Genomic DNA, 14,023 nt, shown 5'->3' with positions numbered 1-14,023 from the left:
AAAAAGCATCCCCATACTTCACATTTTTATTTCTTTTTGGAATGGTTACTGAAGTCAGTTTAGGATATTCTCTCTGCAGAAGCAGGAGATTCCAGTTATGCTGCAGTTGGTGCAGCAGTGCGTAGAGGAGCACACTGGTAGGTGGCACTTACACCCATACATCTGTTGCTGCTTTATTTTCATTTTATTTCTTTTATTCCTTTTTTTCCCCACCTACAAAACATGAGCTGTTGAAAGAGTTTATTATGCTAATGCTGAATTATTCTTCATGCTGGCATGAACATGACTGAACCTTTCTGACATCAGCCTTGTTTGCTTTTGGATAAACCATGTTCACACAATCAGGAATGTGCTTTTGTTCTGTACCAAGCCAAGGGTATCTATGGTAGTGATATAATGTCAATTATTCTAGGAAGTTGCATCGTGTGCTTGAGGAAGAATTACTTCGGATCAGCTTGCGGTGTTGTATTCTGCAGCCTGAAGCTTTGTCTTGATAAATTTCCCTTAAAATAGGGTTGAGCTGGTATAAATTGTTTTAGAGGTGAATAAATTGCCACAGAGGTGACTCAAGGCATCCCAGCTGGAAGTGCATGTGCTCTGCTGTGGGGTTTGGTGGAGGGAATTCCTGAGCAGTTCATTTCCAGGGTTAGGCAGATGCAGTGCCAGACCATTTCCATGGCTCAACAAGGCTGCACTCAAACCTTGGGAAGAACAAATTTTAGTGTATGTAGACCTTAGGGAGTTGTAATATTATTATTCTTGTAGTTCTCCTATAAAATTGAAAAATATTCAACACTCTAAGAAAACCTGCTTTTCCTAAGAGTTTTTTTCATTGCTAGAATTTCTGAGTAATGATTTTTCTTCTTTCTTTTTTTTTTCTTTTCTTTTTTTTTTTTTTTTAATTTTTTCTTTCCAGCTTACTGAGGCAGGTTCAGGTATCAACTGCTTGGACTCCATGTGCTGCTTCTCAGATGGGGAAACAGCATGCACATCTGTTAGAAGAATGCTGGAACGACTGATGGGAAGGTGTAGCCCAACCCGGGTCAACAGGTGTGGCATTTCTCTCAATAGCATTTGCTGCAGACGATTCTCCTATAAACTGGAACCCGATGAGCCTGCAGCAATAGATGTCTAGAAACCAGCTGCAGGTTTTGCTTATCTAAGTAGAAACTGCAACTCTTTATTGTACTTTTTTCATCCTAAAATATTAACTTCTTGTTTCTTTTGGAGTGGTTTCTTTTGGGATGGGGAGGGGAAAAACAGTATTCAAAATATTTCTGTTAAAGTGTTTTTTAGTTTGGCTTTACAAGCTCTTGTGTTGTATCTATCGTAATTTCTCTTAGGTTTGTTCATTCTTCTCTTTAGAAAGTCAAGCCTTGCTCCTGTTTTTGTTCTCCTTTTTATGATTACTTTTTTGCCTTCACAAATCAGGAGTTGTTTGTAAAGTCGAAAGACTTTTCCCTTTGGTTCTTGATGTACAACCTCCAAATATTTACCTTGGAGCTTGCATTACTCCTGAAGGTATACAAAAGGCTCACATTCCCCCCCTTAAATTCCCCCCTAACTTCATTGTTAGGAGGAGAGCCTTTAAATCTTTCAGCCATTGATTGATATGAAGATGAAATATTTTTGTAGCATAACTTTTATAATCTATTTCTAAAATCAGAGTGATTGACAGAACAGAGTCTTCAGGTTCTAAGAATTTTCAATGTTTTTTGGGTTCCAGAAGGTATATTGTCAAAATCATGTGTGCCATTCCAAAGTATGTGCTAAATAAATCTTTCCTTCACAAACCAGGTGTGAAACAAACATCAGTGGGGTAAAAGCATGTTGAGTAATTTAACATGTCTGCAGAGCAACACTGCTCTTGCAGTCAGCCCAACTGGGAGAGGAGCTCTCACTGAATCCTCTCATGTGCCATCTCCCCATTTCCAAACAAAGAGGGATAGCAAACAAATATGGAAATATTTGGGGGTAGAAATAAAAATAGTCTTTTGTACATCGTAATCTTTGTCCCTGAATGATATCATGGTCCTTTATTGGTCAAAAGGCAAACTTGAAAACACTGAACTTCACACATTTTCAAGGAAACTAATTTTGTATTTGAAGAACTTTCTCTTTCAGTTAAAGGTTGTGATATCATTCATTGGGTATCAAATCTCGTGTGGGTAATTTGCCCTGACAGCTTTGTCAGCTCTGATTCTGCCTTTAGGTATTGCCTGGTCTGTAGCTCATCTCTGTTGGAACTCTTGTGTTGAACATGGTGTCTGTGCTTTCAGTCAGTCTCTCTCTTCTGGCTTGCTTATGAAATTTATTCAATGTTTCTACAAATTTAGGGTATGAGTATGCAAGAAGTTTCATTCCATATGAAAAATGAACTGTTACGATTAAGTCCATTTTTAATTCAAACTTGCTGTGTAGAAAGCGGGCATGATGTGTAAAATAAACAGTTTAATAGAATTTTTAATCTACAAGGTGAGCATTTAATTGGTCTAAAGATCAACATTTTGGTAGCAGTTGCTCTAACTTTTCTGGGGTTTTTTTCACTTTTCTGTAAAATTGTGCTTTCTAAATGAGGAATTTCTCATGCTAGTTTATTTCACTTATTGTTATCTAATGAGGGCAGATTGTTAGTTAAATATTGCCTTAGTAACCTGTAGTCTTCTTAAAAGGTAGGTATTCTCTGTTTTGTTTTCTGCAATGGATTTGCAGTTTTACAATTTTCTCTTTGTTCCTCTCAAATTTTCTTTCCTGAAGAACTTAAAAATACTTATTGAAGCTAACTCGTATTTGACAGAATATGAAACATTTTTTTCAAGAATGCTTTTTGTCAGGTTTCTTTTCTGATTACCTCATGTAATTTTCAGATGAAGTTCCATCTAGCCAAATTATTTTAGAGTTCTTAGAACACAGACATTAGGATTAAGTTCAATGAATATGCAAAACTATCTTGGTGCTACACTAAGGACTTGAATTCTGTGGGTTTTGCATCTGCCTCTGGTTGAAATTGTTCTGAACAATCTTCTGTTTTTTTTCACGAGATTTTTTTTAAGTCGGTCATATTTATTTTCTCCAGTGATTTCAGTTCCTTCCACTCAGTATTGACACTTAAACCTGGTCTAAAAGTCAAGGGACCATTTTCTCCCTTACACCTTTTTGCTAATATGAGAAAGTCTTTATTCATTTTTTTTTTAATTACCAATTACCTACATTACATAAAGCAGTTAGAAGTTGTGAAATGCCAAAGGTACAATTAAGAAAACTGTTGGGTGATTTTAAAATTGTTTAGACTTTGTTCATGAGCTTGAACTGCTTTGTTTATTATCTAAATCTCCAGAAGATTGTGCAGTCCCCAAAAGGATGGGCTTTTGTGTACTTGTACTCTATAAAACAGCTAAGTATTCAGCCAGGAAGTAGCTGCAAATTATTTTTGTTGATTGAAGTGATGTTGATGAATATGTTTGTGCAAGTGCTGTAGAATGAAGAGCACTATTTTAAATAATGTTGCTGTAGCCAGCTGGTGTTCTATTCTCTGCTCCTGATATTCTGTCAAATATGATATTCTGTCAAGTATGATAAAATGAAATCAAACATTGTATCAAATTTTGATAAAAACTTTGATGAATCAAAGTCGTACAAATGCTTGGAGTAGCGGGCCACAGGAATATAGTCTCTTGTGCTTAATTTACTGCTTGTAAAATGTATTTGAGAAGTATTTTCTATAGCTTCATTAGCCAGTTAGAATATAAAATGTGTGGTGTGGTGTGGTATGTTAAAATGCATTTTTGTCTGTCTGTTCCATTAAATTGTCTGTCAACTTGTCAGTCACTAAAATATTAAGAATGCTGGATCACATACATCATTTGTACAGTAGGAATCATTGTTGAATTGTTGGTTCTCCCATTAGTGGTTCTTGTGTCAAGGCACTGGATGGAACAGTTCTAAAGAAACAGCAGATTTCTGACAGAGCCTAATTTGGAGGATAAGCTTGTTGTGTTTTGATTTCCTGCCTTCTAAACTTCTTCAGCCTTTCCCATACAGTTCTGTAGTGCAGCCAAGAACAGTATTTCTTCCCAAGCAGTAATTTGTCCTCAAGTGAAAGACATTGTGAGACCCCTTTGAGTCAGCAGCTGTGACATCTGGGGTGGTCCCTGATGTTTTGAAGTGTGTCAGGAAGGGATGAAACAGGTTCCTGGCTGTAGATAAGTTTTGCCTCCCCCAGGTTCAGGCAGTGTGGATGTTTCCTGCTGGGACACGGCTGTTCTGAGTTCCCAGGGTTGGCTGTGTGCTCCACAGGGCTCTGCTGGAACAGCCTCACAGTGCCTCTGTACACAGGCAGCCTCCTGAGGCACAGCACCAAAACTTAGCTGCAAAATAGGCATAAAAACCTCTGGTTATTTTAATTTATAGTGATAGAAATAGCTGCAGCTGTGTGCTAATTACACAGCAGGCACAAATTGGCCTCTGTTTCCAAAGGTCTGAATGAATTGCGGGTACGTACATGAAATTAGTAGATTAGTCCTTTAAGGAGGTACATTTGCGTGCTCTCATAACACTTCTATCTTTTGCTCTCATAGACTTTTCTCCTCACCTCCCAGTACAAGTACAAGTTCCCAGTCAGCCAAACTTTTCTTTTATTGTTACTTTAGATCATGGAGTTCATCGGATCCCTTCTATGCCAACGACAGGAGCATCTTGACTCTCTCCACAATGGACTCAGCCACTTGCTGACAGGGACATTTTTGAATGCCTTGTGGAAGCCATGTGGTGCTCACACACCTGTAGCAGGTGCTGAGGCGAGCTCAGTGCCCGGCGTGCCCTAGGAAAGCCCAGAGGACTCCTGAGTCCAGGCAGGGCTTGTCTGGCCTGGCAAAATCTGCACAGCAATTGCTTCCAGGATTTTTTCTAAATATATCTACAAATTGCTAAATAAGTTTTTGGTTTTTTGGGGTTTTTTTAAGGAATGCTTTTACCTCTGACAATTTGATCCTTTTTGTTGCTGTATGAGCAAGATTGGAATCCTACATTTAATACTGGAGATGTCCCTGCAGGGCAATGATACAAATCTTACTTCTCCCAAACTTGAGTGATCAAATTTCAATCTCCACAATTAAACTTTTAAAAGTTATGTTTTTAATGATGACCCTTCATTTAAAACACACATTCATTTTGAGCTGTGTTGCAATGCTGTCTTAGCAGTTTGCAAATCAATTTTGTTACTTCTGTGGACAGTTACTGTATTCTATAAGCAATCGGTTTAGTAATTTTTGAGAGTTCAATGCAATTCAAATATTTATGCTGGTGTATGAGTGGCTAATACTAGCCATTGCTTTGAAAAACACTGTTACCTGTGACAAATCAGTAATTTGGAATAACAAGGAATACAACAGCTCACTATTCTCCTAAAGTACAATTCAGAAACCAGACATCTTTTTTTATGCCCTGTATGTTTTGTTAATAGTTCTGGATCCTGACCTGAAAAAACTTCTTAATAATTGGTGGATTGAGCAGAAGTCTCACTAGCATAAATTTTTGAATTGTTAATTCTTTTAAAGTTGGGGAATTTTTGCATGTTTTGTTCTTTTTCATGTATTTATATTCAGTCACGTTGTACTTTGAAAATATAATTAATGCTTAATTATCTTCATCTATCGGAAGGATCCAAGACCTTGATGGCAATGTTTTGATACCTAAGTATGCCAATAAAAACAAATTGCACAGTTGGAGTTCTGGGTGGTGCATCCTGCAGGTGCCTCCCCTGTCCCAGTACAGACCTGTCTGCATGGTTGGGGCTGGGGAGCAGCAACATTTCACTGTTCCCTCAGCCAGGGCAGCTGAACCCACTGCTTGTCCTGGGGTGTGGGAGATGAAGTGGAGGTGCTGCAAGGCTGCCTCAGCATGGAGCTGTTCATGGCTGGGGACTGGGAAAAGTGCTGCTGCTCCAGGACAACCCCTTTTGTCACCTCTGCCAGTCACATCCAATCAATAACTGGAATACTCGTCCTGTCGGACAGTTAAAAGTGTAAAGATCCATCTTAAAATTAGCTCTGGGTAAAAACTCTAAATCTGGGCTGCTGCAAACCTGGCTGACTGTAACTGGGCTGCTGCCAGGGGAGTGTAACCCTCTTGTCATCCCAAGTTCAATGAGTAAAGCAACAGGTCCCACTTTCCTGGGATCACATCCTTCAAATGTTTACTTATAAACAGCTCTGCTGTTCATTTTCCTGCCCATGATTTAACTGGGATTATTTCAGCTCTCCTTTTGGAGCTTTGTTTTTGCATTAGTGCCTGGCCGCTTCTCTCAAACCTGAAGGCTGCAGGTACTGTGGAGTTTACAAGATCTCAGTGCTCAAGGCAACGTCTGTGTAGGAAAGAAATTGTCATTGCAACTTTGTTGTTAAATTTCTAGTGACTTGAATGTGCAACACACAAGGGATTTTTCCCTGTTATAGGTAAAGATCAGTTCAGAAATTAAAAAGCTTTAAAAATAAATTGTGAGACAAGAAGAAGGAACAAAATACTTTCCTTTGAAATAAGTGTTTAATGTAACATTCATAGTACATTTGTGTATCATGTCTTCAGATGCCTGAGTGCAGTGAAGCTTGAGGTTGAAAATGTCAGTGTGCACTAGATCCCCCCAGCAAGTGCCATGGGGATGAAGAAACACTAAAATTGAACCTTGTCTTCTCATGCAGCAGGTATGAACATGTGACTAATCCCACTGCATGGGGCTGAACACCTGGATCCAGCTGGAGAGGCAATACCCTGATTGCCATCCATCCTGTCCCCTCCAGATCTGCATTAGTAGCAAAATACACTTAATTTTCACCAACTCCTATAACTTCCTTTATATTTCATATCTATCTTGAACCTGGGTTTTAAATAGTAATTTTCTTCCTTGTAGTTTCTCTTCCTAGGAGTCTTCATGCTGCCATGGATACCTAGCAAACACAGAATTATTTTACTACTCTAATCAGATATCTGCTGTTTAGCTGTATTTTACAGTGCTTGTTTGTCCGTGTGAGGCACAGCATTGTCCTGTCAGTGTGTGTGACCGTGTGCCCTCATCCATCGTGTGCTTCTGTGTCCTGCCTGGGGGCCGGGCAGGTTCCTTGTGTGGGGCTTTGCCACAGCCCCACTCCAAGCATTTCCACTGGCCCAGCTCTGTAGGTGATGTATTTTGGTTTTTATCACACCAGGGCATTGAGTAGGTTTGCACTAAAGCAGCACAGTCGTGTAATTGAAGAATATTTTGCGCTCATTATGTGTTTCTTTAAAACCTTCCATCTCCTCTCCTCCCTTTCTCCCAACTTTCCCTTTTCCCAGTGTTTGTAAGGTTACCGAAGAAACTTGCATTTAAACAATTCAGGAAGGACTTAAGAATCCATCCCTCGGCCAAGGTATATTCTTCTATTTGCAGTAAATTTAAGTCAGTAATTTCTCATTGAGTAAGTGCATAGATGTGGTTTGCTTAAGGACAGATTTTTTTGGTGTGACAAATATTTTGTGTGGAAGTCACTGGGGTTTTTGTGTTGATACCACAAATTGTTTAAAAATGCTCCTATTCAGGGAAGAAAGACTTTGTGTATTTCTTTGATGGCTGAAGTGTAGAAGCCAGTTCCTTCATGAGGGAAATTGAAAAATCCAGCTAAAATTCCGTGTAATGCTGGCATTCACCTCCCAGTGCGGATGTGAATGGGTGGGGAAGGCTTTGCCATGGGGGAGAGAAGTTTTATTATTTACCTTTAAGCCTTGAAATCCATAAAAGCCTGTAGTAGATGTTTGTAGTTCAAAGAGTGGTGTACACTCACTTTACTATGCAGTGTCCCTGAGGAAGCATCTTGTCCACAGCAGCTCCCCAATGGGATCGTGTTCTCTGCAGGTCAGTTCTGCCTCTGGGAAAAACAGGGTTTGGTTTTGTTAATTACGAAAACAATTTCAGTTGCCAAACTCATGCTTTTAAGAGGATGCGGTGGAAAAAAAATTTGAGATATTTTGAATTGGTTCAAAAACGAAAGTGTAAATATTCTGCTTTAAAATACTCCGTATTTTTTAAGATTACAGCAGGGAAGGGGGAACAGAAGCATCGAAGGAATGCTGAAAACGTTGATTTTTCATTTTCAGAATGATTTGAGAAAAGCTTTTGCAACTTAGAATGCATATTAAGCACCTGTAATTTCTTATAGGAGTAAAATACCATTTTCTAGTGCTGGAAGTGTCTCAAAGTTGCAGCCTAAATTATTTTTCATCGTTCTGTCTGCTATTGCAGATAGATACTATATCTAAATATATATTTAGGTACTTCTAAATATCTGTAATTTTGGTGAAATTCAGTTTTCCAAAGTGCTCAAGCAAAATGTGCTTTTGAACCACTTATTTCGAGGTTATTTCTTTGTGTGTGTAGAATCCCTAATACCTCACCATTGTCACTGCCCTCGCCACTGCTTTTACACAGATTGTTACATGGATGTCACTGCTTAAAGGAGCCATTCCTAGAGCTGGGCAAACCTTTCACCAGGGCTTCATTTGAGCCTTTATCCTGTTCCTAAATTATTTCCCAGCCAGAGGCTCTCCTTTGGAGCTCTGGACTGGGATGTTTTCTGCAGATGTTTTTACTGTTGGTTGTTTTGCACGTTCCTCGCTGCCGTTGCTGGTTCCCGGTTTGGTTCGGTTCAGGGCCGGGTGCCGGGGATGTGCCAGGCCTCTGCTTTCCATGGGTTTCTCTCTCCTTCAGCTCAGGGCTGCTCCAAGGCGCCAGGACTGGCTCAGAGCCGCGTGTGCCGCTCCTTGGGGACGCTGCTGTCGCCGCCGGCTCGGGCCGAGCCTGCCCGTGTCCCCGGAGCGCTCGAGGGGGACCCGCGGAACGGAACCGCGCCGAGCGGGGCTGGGCTGGAAGGGACCCTGCCGGGCACCTCCATGGCCTGCGGGTTTCTTCATCTCCTCAGCGGCTTGCAAGGAAATTACTTCAAACTGCAGCAAGCTCTCACCCTTTCTACATTTTGACAACAGGGTAAAAGATGGTCTGTGGAGCATGCAGCTGAAAGTGGTTAAAACTGAGGCGCCCCTTGCTCCAGGAGGATCTTAATTTTTATCTCAAAGAATTTATTTTTACAATTCCTACTTGCAGTCCCCATGACAGATTTCAGGTTTTCTGCATACAAAAATAACAAATAATCTAAGACTCGTTTTTTCACTGAAGCGGGGCTGAGCTTGCTTCTTTGAAGAAAACAGCCGGAATGGTTTCATCTCTGCAAGAAGTACTGTTGAAAAGATGTTGATCCTTAATTTTAGGCAGATTAGGGGCGTTGCCCACTGGAAATGAGCAATAAGTAATACAAAGAATTTTGGACCTCTGACACTGTGGCTGCCTCATGTTATTTTTGCTCCTCTGTCAGTGAGGCCGTGTGCTTGCTCCTTGTAAAGCTTGGTCAGTAGATGTTTTGAAAATGGTTTATGAAAATTATATTTATTAAATAAAATTTTCACTTCTAGCTGAGTCATTGTTTTAATTATGTATGTGGTAGAGGAAAAGATGGCAGATCTACCCTGGCCCAAGAATAGTCAGGAGCGGGGCTGGAGAAATCACCAGCAAGAAAAAAGTAACAAATCTGGGCCTGTCTCCACAATTTTTACAGCCCCCTCCTTTCTCACCTTCCCAGGTTCCTCACCCTATTTTGATTTATTCCTCAGACTCCTGCCACTTTTCCTTTGAACACTGAAAAAGGCTTGAAATGGTATATTCCACAATCACAGAGTTGAGTTTAGAAAAGAAACAGCTGCAGTTTCATGCAAAACATTCAAATTGCATTTAGGCAGCTTTTGCTGACTGAGAAGTTCCAGAAGGTGAGTGTTGAGTTCCCTACCAGTTTAGATGGTCAGACTTGGGCCTGAGGTACAGGTGCCTATTTAGGAGCAAAACTCTTGGTGTTTATTTTCTGCAGACATTTCCACTTTAGTACATGTTGGTATTAAACCAGCTCCATATTTACAAAATAAGGCATGTTTTTGATGGATTAAATTATATTTACATCAAGTATTTCATGGTGTGGTCAACTGCTGGAGAGCTCAGAGGCCTGAAAGGCATCACTGGTTTTTGTTTAAAAGCCAACCCAGACAATTTACCATCCTCAAATAAAATCTACAGAGACTTCTGGCAACGTTATTTAAATAAGAGTGTGAATGACAAAAGTTTATTAAATGCATTCTTTAAAAAAATTGTATCTTTCTTAAATAAGGATGTCTCGGTACGGATTTCATAGTAAAACAGTTTTGAGGCAAGTCAGAAGTTACTTATTAACAGGCTGATCAGTAAAAAGTGGTTTTACTGCTGTACTTGAGGCATATCTGAGCCACTGCAGTGTGTGGTGCCTTCCTCCACATGCTGGGGCATGGCCCTGCCCAGGGCTGGGAGAATCAGCTCCAGGTGGGACTTGTAAACACTGGGAACAAGCAACAGGCAAGGCAGAGGAGCAGATTTTAGAAATTTTTTTTTCCCCACCCAAAAGAAAGACTTGGCCCTGAACTGTATTTTATGCAGAACACACGTATTCCATGTTTTTTTTTCTTTCCCCCCCACTCCCTAAAAGCACATTCCAGAAATAGGTTTTACAAATAATACACTGAAACAATGCAGTACAAACCTCAGTCATGGCAATTTCACTGGAGCTTTATTGCCTCTGTTGGTAATGAGAGGGATTGTAAGAAGTTACATTTTGAACTTACAGAGATATGTAAATGATGGGTTTTTACTAAATATAATCTCAATATTAAGTGTTTTATATCAGGGCACTTCTAATTTTGTACATATTTTAATGTATAAAAACAGTTTACAAACTTGATGTTTGCCTTCATTTTGTTTTCCTTGACATTTGGCAAAATTAATCCATTTGCGGGGATATCATCAAATTGAAAACATAAGCACTTACGAATTAACAGCAATCCAAGTAAGCAACTGGCTGCATTCTTAAAAAAAAAAAAAACAAAAAACAAACAAAAAAAAAAACAACCCCACACATATATAAAGGAAAAAAAACCACATGGCCACATTTGAGCACATTTCAGTACAAAATACTCCCTGTAACCAGGCATTTTGTCCTTAGAGCAACACCCTGTTACATCAATGTTTCTTTAAACTTCAGTTATTTGGAAAAACTTTTAAGATGCCATGATAGCACAAATAACCCTCTTCTGCAACATAATTAGTCAAAGTTTTTATGTATTTCTTTATAATTACACAGTAATTATAAGCATGTAGTACCAAACTGATGACAACACTATTTTGTTGGAAAGATCTTGCATTCAAAAGGAAGAGTCTCTAAAACACCACGGCACTTTGCCACTGCCCAATCCCAGACTTTTTTGAGGGAAGAGTCTGCATTGGGATGAAAAGCAAGTCAGTTCTCCTCTCCAAGCACAGCATACTTGAACGAATCAATCTGAAACAGTACCAAAACCCTCAAGACAGAAAACAGCACGCAGAGATAACCTTGTCAAGCTTTTTTTTTCCCCACCCCACCCACCCCATAATTTCATGTCCCCATTTTTATTTACACAAAACTGAGAAACAAAATATTGAAAGCAGCAAAACACAGAGTTTTTGGCATAGCCAATTCCAGTAGCTGGAGAAAGTCTGCAATGTTTTTGAGGAACTGTATTTTTGGAATAAATGCACAACTGGATTTGCCAAAAGGGCACTGCTGTAAGGGGAGCCAGCCTTAAGGTCAACTGCACAGAGTACAAATAAAAATTTTAGCTGTTTAATAGCCAATTTTTCTCTAAAATACTTTTACCATCTGCATAAAATCATGCTGCAGTCTAGTGCAAGTACCAGTGACTCATCTCAAGAACAATTCTTGCCTTGTCAGGGCACTATTTAGAACACGGACTTAAATCCCCTCTTCTCACTTTTAAGTATGGTCTGTCTCCTCTCCTGGAGCTCGTTCTCCCCAGCTTCTTTTCCAGAGCAGGATTTATCACATCTCTTCACAAGTAACTCAGTGAGGAGTAAAAGACCATAAAAGCAGCTAAGGAGCTCTTGTATTATTAAAGAATTGCATCTGATAAAACCTGTTTGATCCAAATGAAGCAATTTAGTCAAATGCAGCAAGACAGAAGTAGTGATGGTAACAAAATAATTTAAATAAACAAAGCCAGTGTTGTAGTTTCTATCTGATCTGTGCTTGTTTGGGAAAGCTTTACTCTTAATTTCTGTATTTGGCAACCAAAGTGATATGGAAATTTAAGGAAAACTCAGCAAAATAATTTAAAAAAGGATGCATCCATAATGGCAGTACCTCTGTGTTACAAAGATTTAACTTACCAGGATAATGGTTTCAAAACCCAGATTCACATCAACCTCACCAGCTTCTTGTACAACAGGGCCATTTGCTTCATCGCACCTCAGCCATAAAAGTCACGTCTCAATTTAAAATACTGTATTGTGTAGCAAACAGTTAAGACACAAATTCAGTATATTCAAGTGTTTGATTTCCACAGAAATGAAAAACCTTTCTTTGACAGACAGATAAGCATTTCAAAACTGCAATGAAATCTGATTTCTTAGAGAGTAACCTAGAGAACGCTGGCTTCTCTGAGGACACAGCTCAGCCACTGCAGGCTCTGCCATGGCCCACGGGGTGCAAGTGCTCGAGTTGTGTCGTCCCCAAGCTGTCCCCAGAGCAGCTGAGCACCAGCAAACCTCAGCCAGGCACCAGAGACCCCCAGTCAACAGCCCTGGGGCTCCTTGGTCATTCCTGTCACTGCTGTGACCAGAGACTCAAACTCAGACGACACCTGCACTTTTCCAGAAAAGAAAAATCTCGGACCCAGTAGACATAATATATCACTCTTGCAGGAAGTGCTATCAGTACAGTCTTTGCAACTAGCCCCAAGTGTGTATTTAAGGATTCTTTTAAAAATTGTTTTGATGTTGATCTGTATAATTCAAATGCCATACAACAGTTGTCTGATGATGACCAGTGTTGTGCTTTATGTGAAATCAGAAACCTCAAAATAATTATAAAGCTTCTAGGACTTATGGGAGATGAAACTAGGGTGATCCACCAACAAAAAATAAATCCATGATGAAATCCACAGTGTTGGAATTTTAACAGGCAAGAGTGGTCCAGACTAGAAGAAAAGCCCAAACCACCAGTAGAAGAATGAAATATGATATGGTCCAAGATGTATCCTTAAAGTTTTGTCTCAACCCTCAGCCACATTGTGAGGATTGATCTTCAGTTCAGTCCAGCCAGCAGAAATTGACTGTGCAATTTTCCATTTCAGGTATTGTACAGACTATGTACACTCTAGAAGGGTCCTTTAGTGCTACACTGTCGTACTTTTTGTCCCAGCAATTTGAGGGCGTGCAAATTCCACAAAGTCATCAATAAGAACTGGCCATGCCCCTGAAAGAGGAAAACACCAGAATGTAAGAACTTGGTTTAACAAGGCATTCTATCACAAGCTTCCTATCCTGACAAGCTATTTGCTTTCCAGTATTAAAACTAGGCAGAGTTTGAAGCAAAAAAATATAATTTTATTTTCCTGCTTGAAATTTAAGAGCCGATTGAAGATTTCTGCTTCCTTTAAAACCAGTTAATACACATCACTTTCAAGGGTCATCTTCCAGACAAAAACAAGAAACTGACCAAAATCCTAACTCAAAACTGACAAGGGAATGAGAACAGTCCACAATTACTAAATAAAGTTGGAGAACTTTGCTGCCCTCTGCTCCAGAGGTATCCCAAGTTTCATTTCCCCCCTCACTGAACTGATGTTCTGCCAAGGGCTGAGGGTAATCAGCTGTTCTTGGATGCACATGGACTAGAAGAGGAAAGATCAATACAAAAGTTTACAAGAAACACCTTTGGTAGGAAGTGAGTTCTGTTCAGCAGCCCCTGTGTGCTGCCAGCTTCACTTCTATGTCAAAACATGTCCAGGCCTCACATAAACTGAAGCAAACAGACTTAAAAACATTCTCAGCTATGAAATGCAGTAAGCAGGGGACCCTACTGCACAAACC

At 39.8% G+C, this 14,023-nt stretch overlaps 2 protein-coding genes across 10 annotated transcripts in view; one reads left to right on the top strand and one right to left on the bottom strand.

Annotated features, from left to right (window-relative positions):
• Positions 1 to 9,496, top strand: part of ATP11B (ATPase phospholipid transporting 11B (putative)) — a 65,858-nt gene extending 56,362 nt beyond the window's left edge. For 2 of the 9 annotated variants that reach the window (XR_014957234.1, XM_031505619.3), the window contains 3 exons: positions 917 to 1,050; positions 7,327 to 7,400; positions 8,735 to 9,496. Coding sequence is in view for 6 of the 9 variants with exons in the window: in XM_031505619.3 (XP_031361479.1) it covers positions 917 to 1,050; positions 7,327 to 7,360 (168 nt within the window). In the remaining 3 variants the exon portion in view is untranslated. Of the gene's footprint in view, positions 1 to 916 lie in introns of all 9 variants that reach the window. The other 7 variants (XM_021543586.3, XM_021543613.3, XM_021543578.3 and 4 more) reach the window with 5 other exon arrangements.
• Positions 9,497 to 10,645: 1,149 nt separating this feature from the next.
• Positions 10,646 to 14,023, bottom strand: part of DCUN1D1 (defective in cullin neddylation 1 domain containing 1) — a 26,238-nt gene continuing 22,860 nt past the window's right edge. Inside the window, exon 9 of the mRNA XM_085587479.1 lies at positions 10,646 to 13,406. Coding sequence (XP_085443605.1) covers positions 13,327 to 13,406 — 80 coding nt within the window. The 3' untranslated portion in view covers positions 10,646 to 13,326. The remainder of the gene's footprint in view (positions 13,407 to 14,023) is intronic.

The sequence above is a fragment of the Lonchura striata genome, chromosome 9 (assembly GCF_050655825.1).
Source record: "Lonchura striata isolate lonStrDom1 chromosome 9, ASM5065582v1, whole genome shotgun sequence".
Taxonomy (NCBI): Eukaryota; Metazoa; Chordata; class Aves; order Passeriformes; family Estrildidae; genus Lonchura; species Lonchura striata.
The sequence above is the reverse complement of the archived record's forward strand: the minus strand, read 5'-3'. Positions and strand labels throughout refer to the sequence as shown.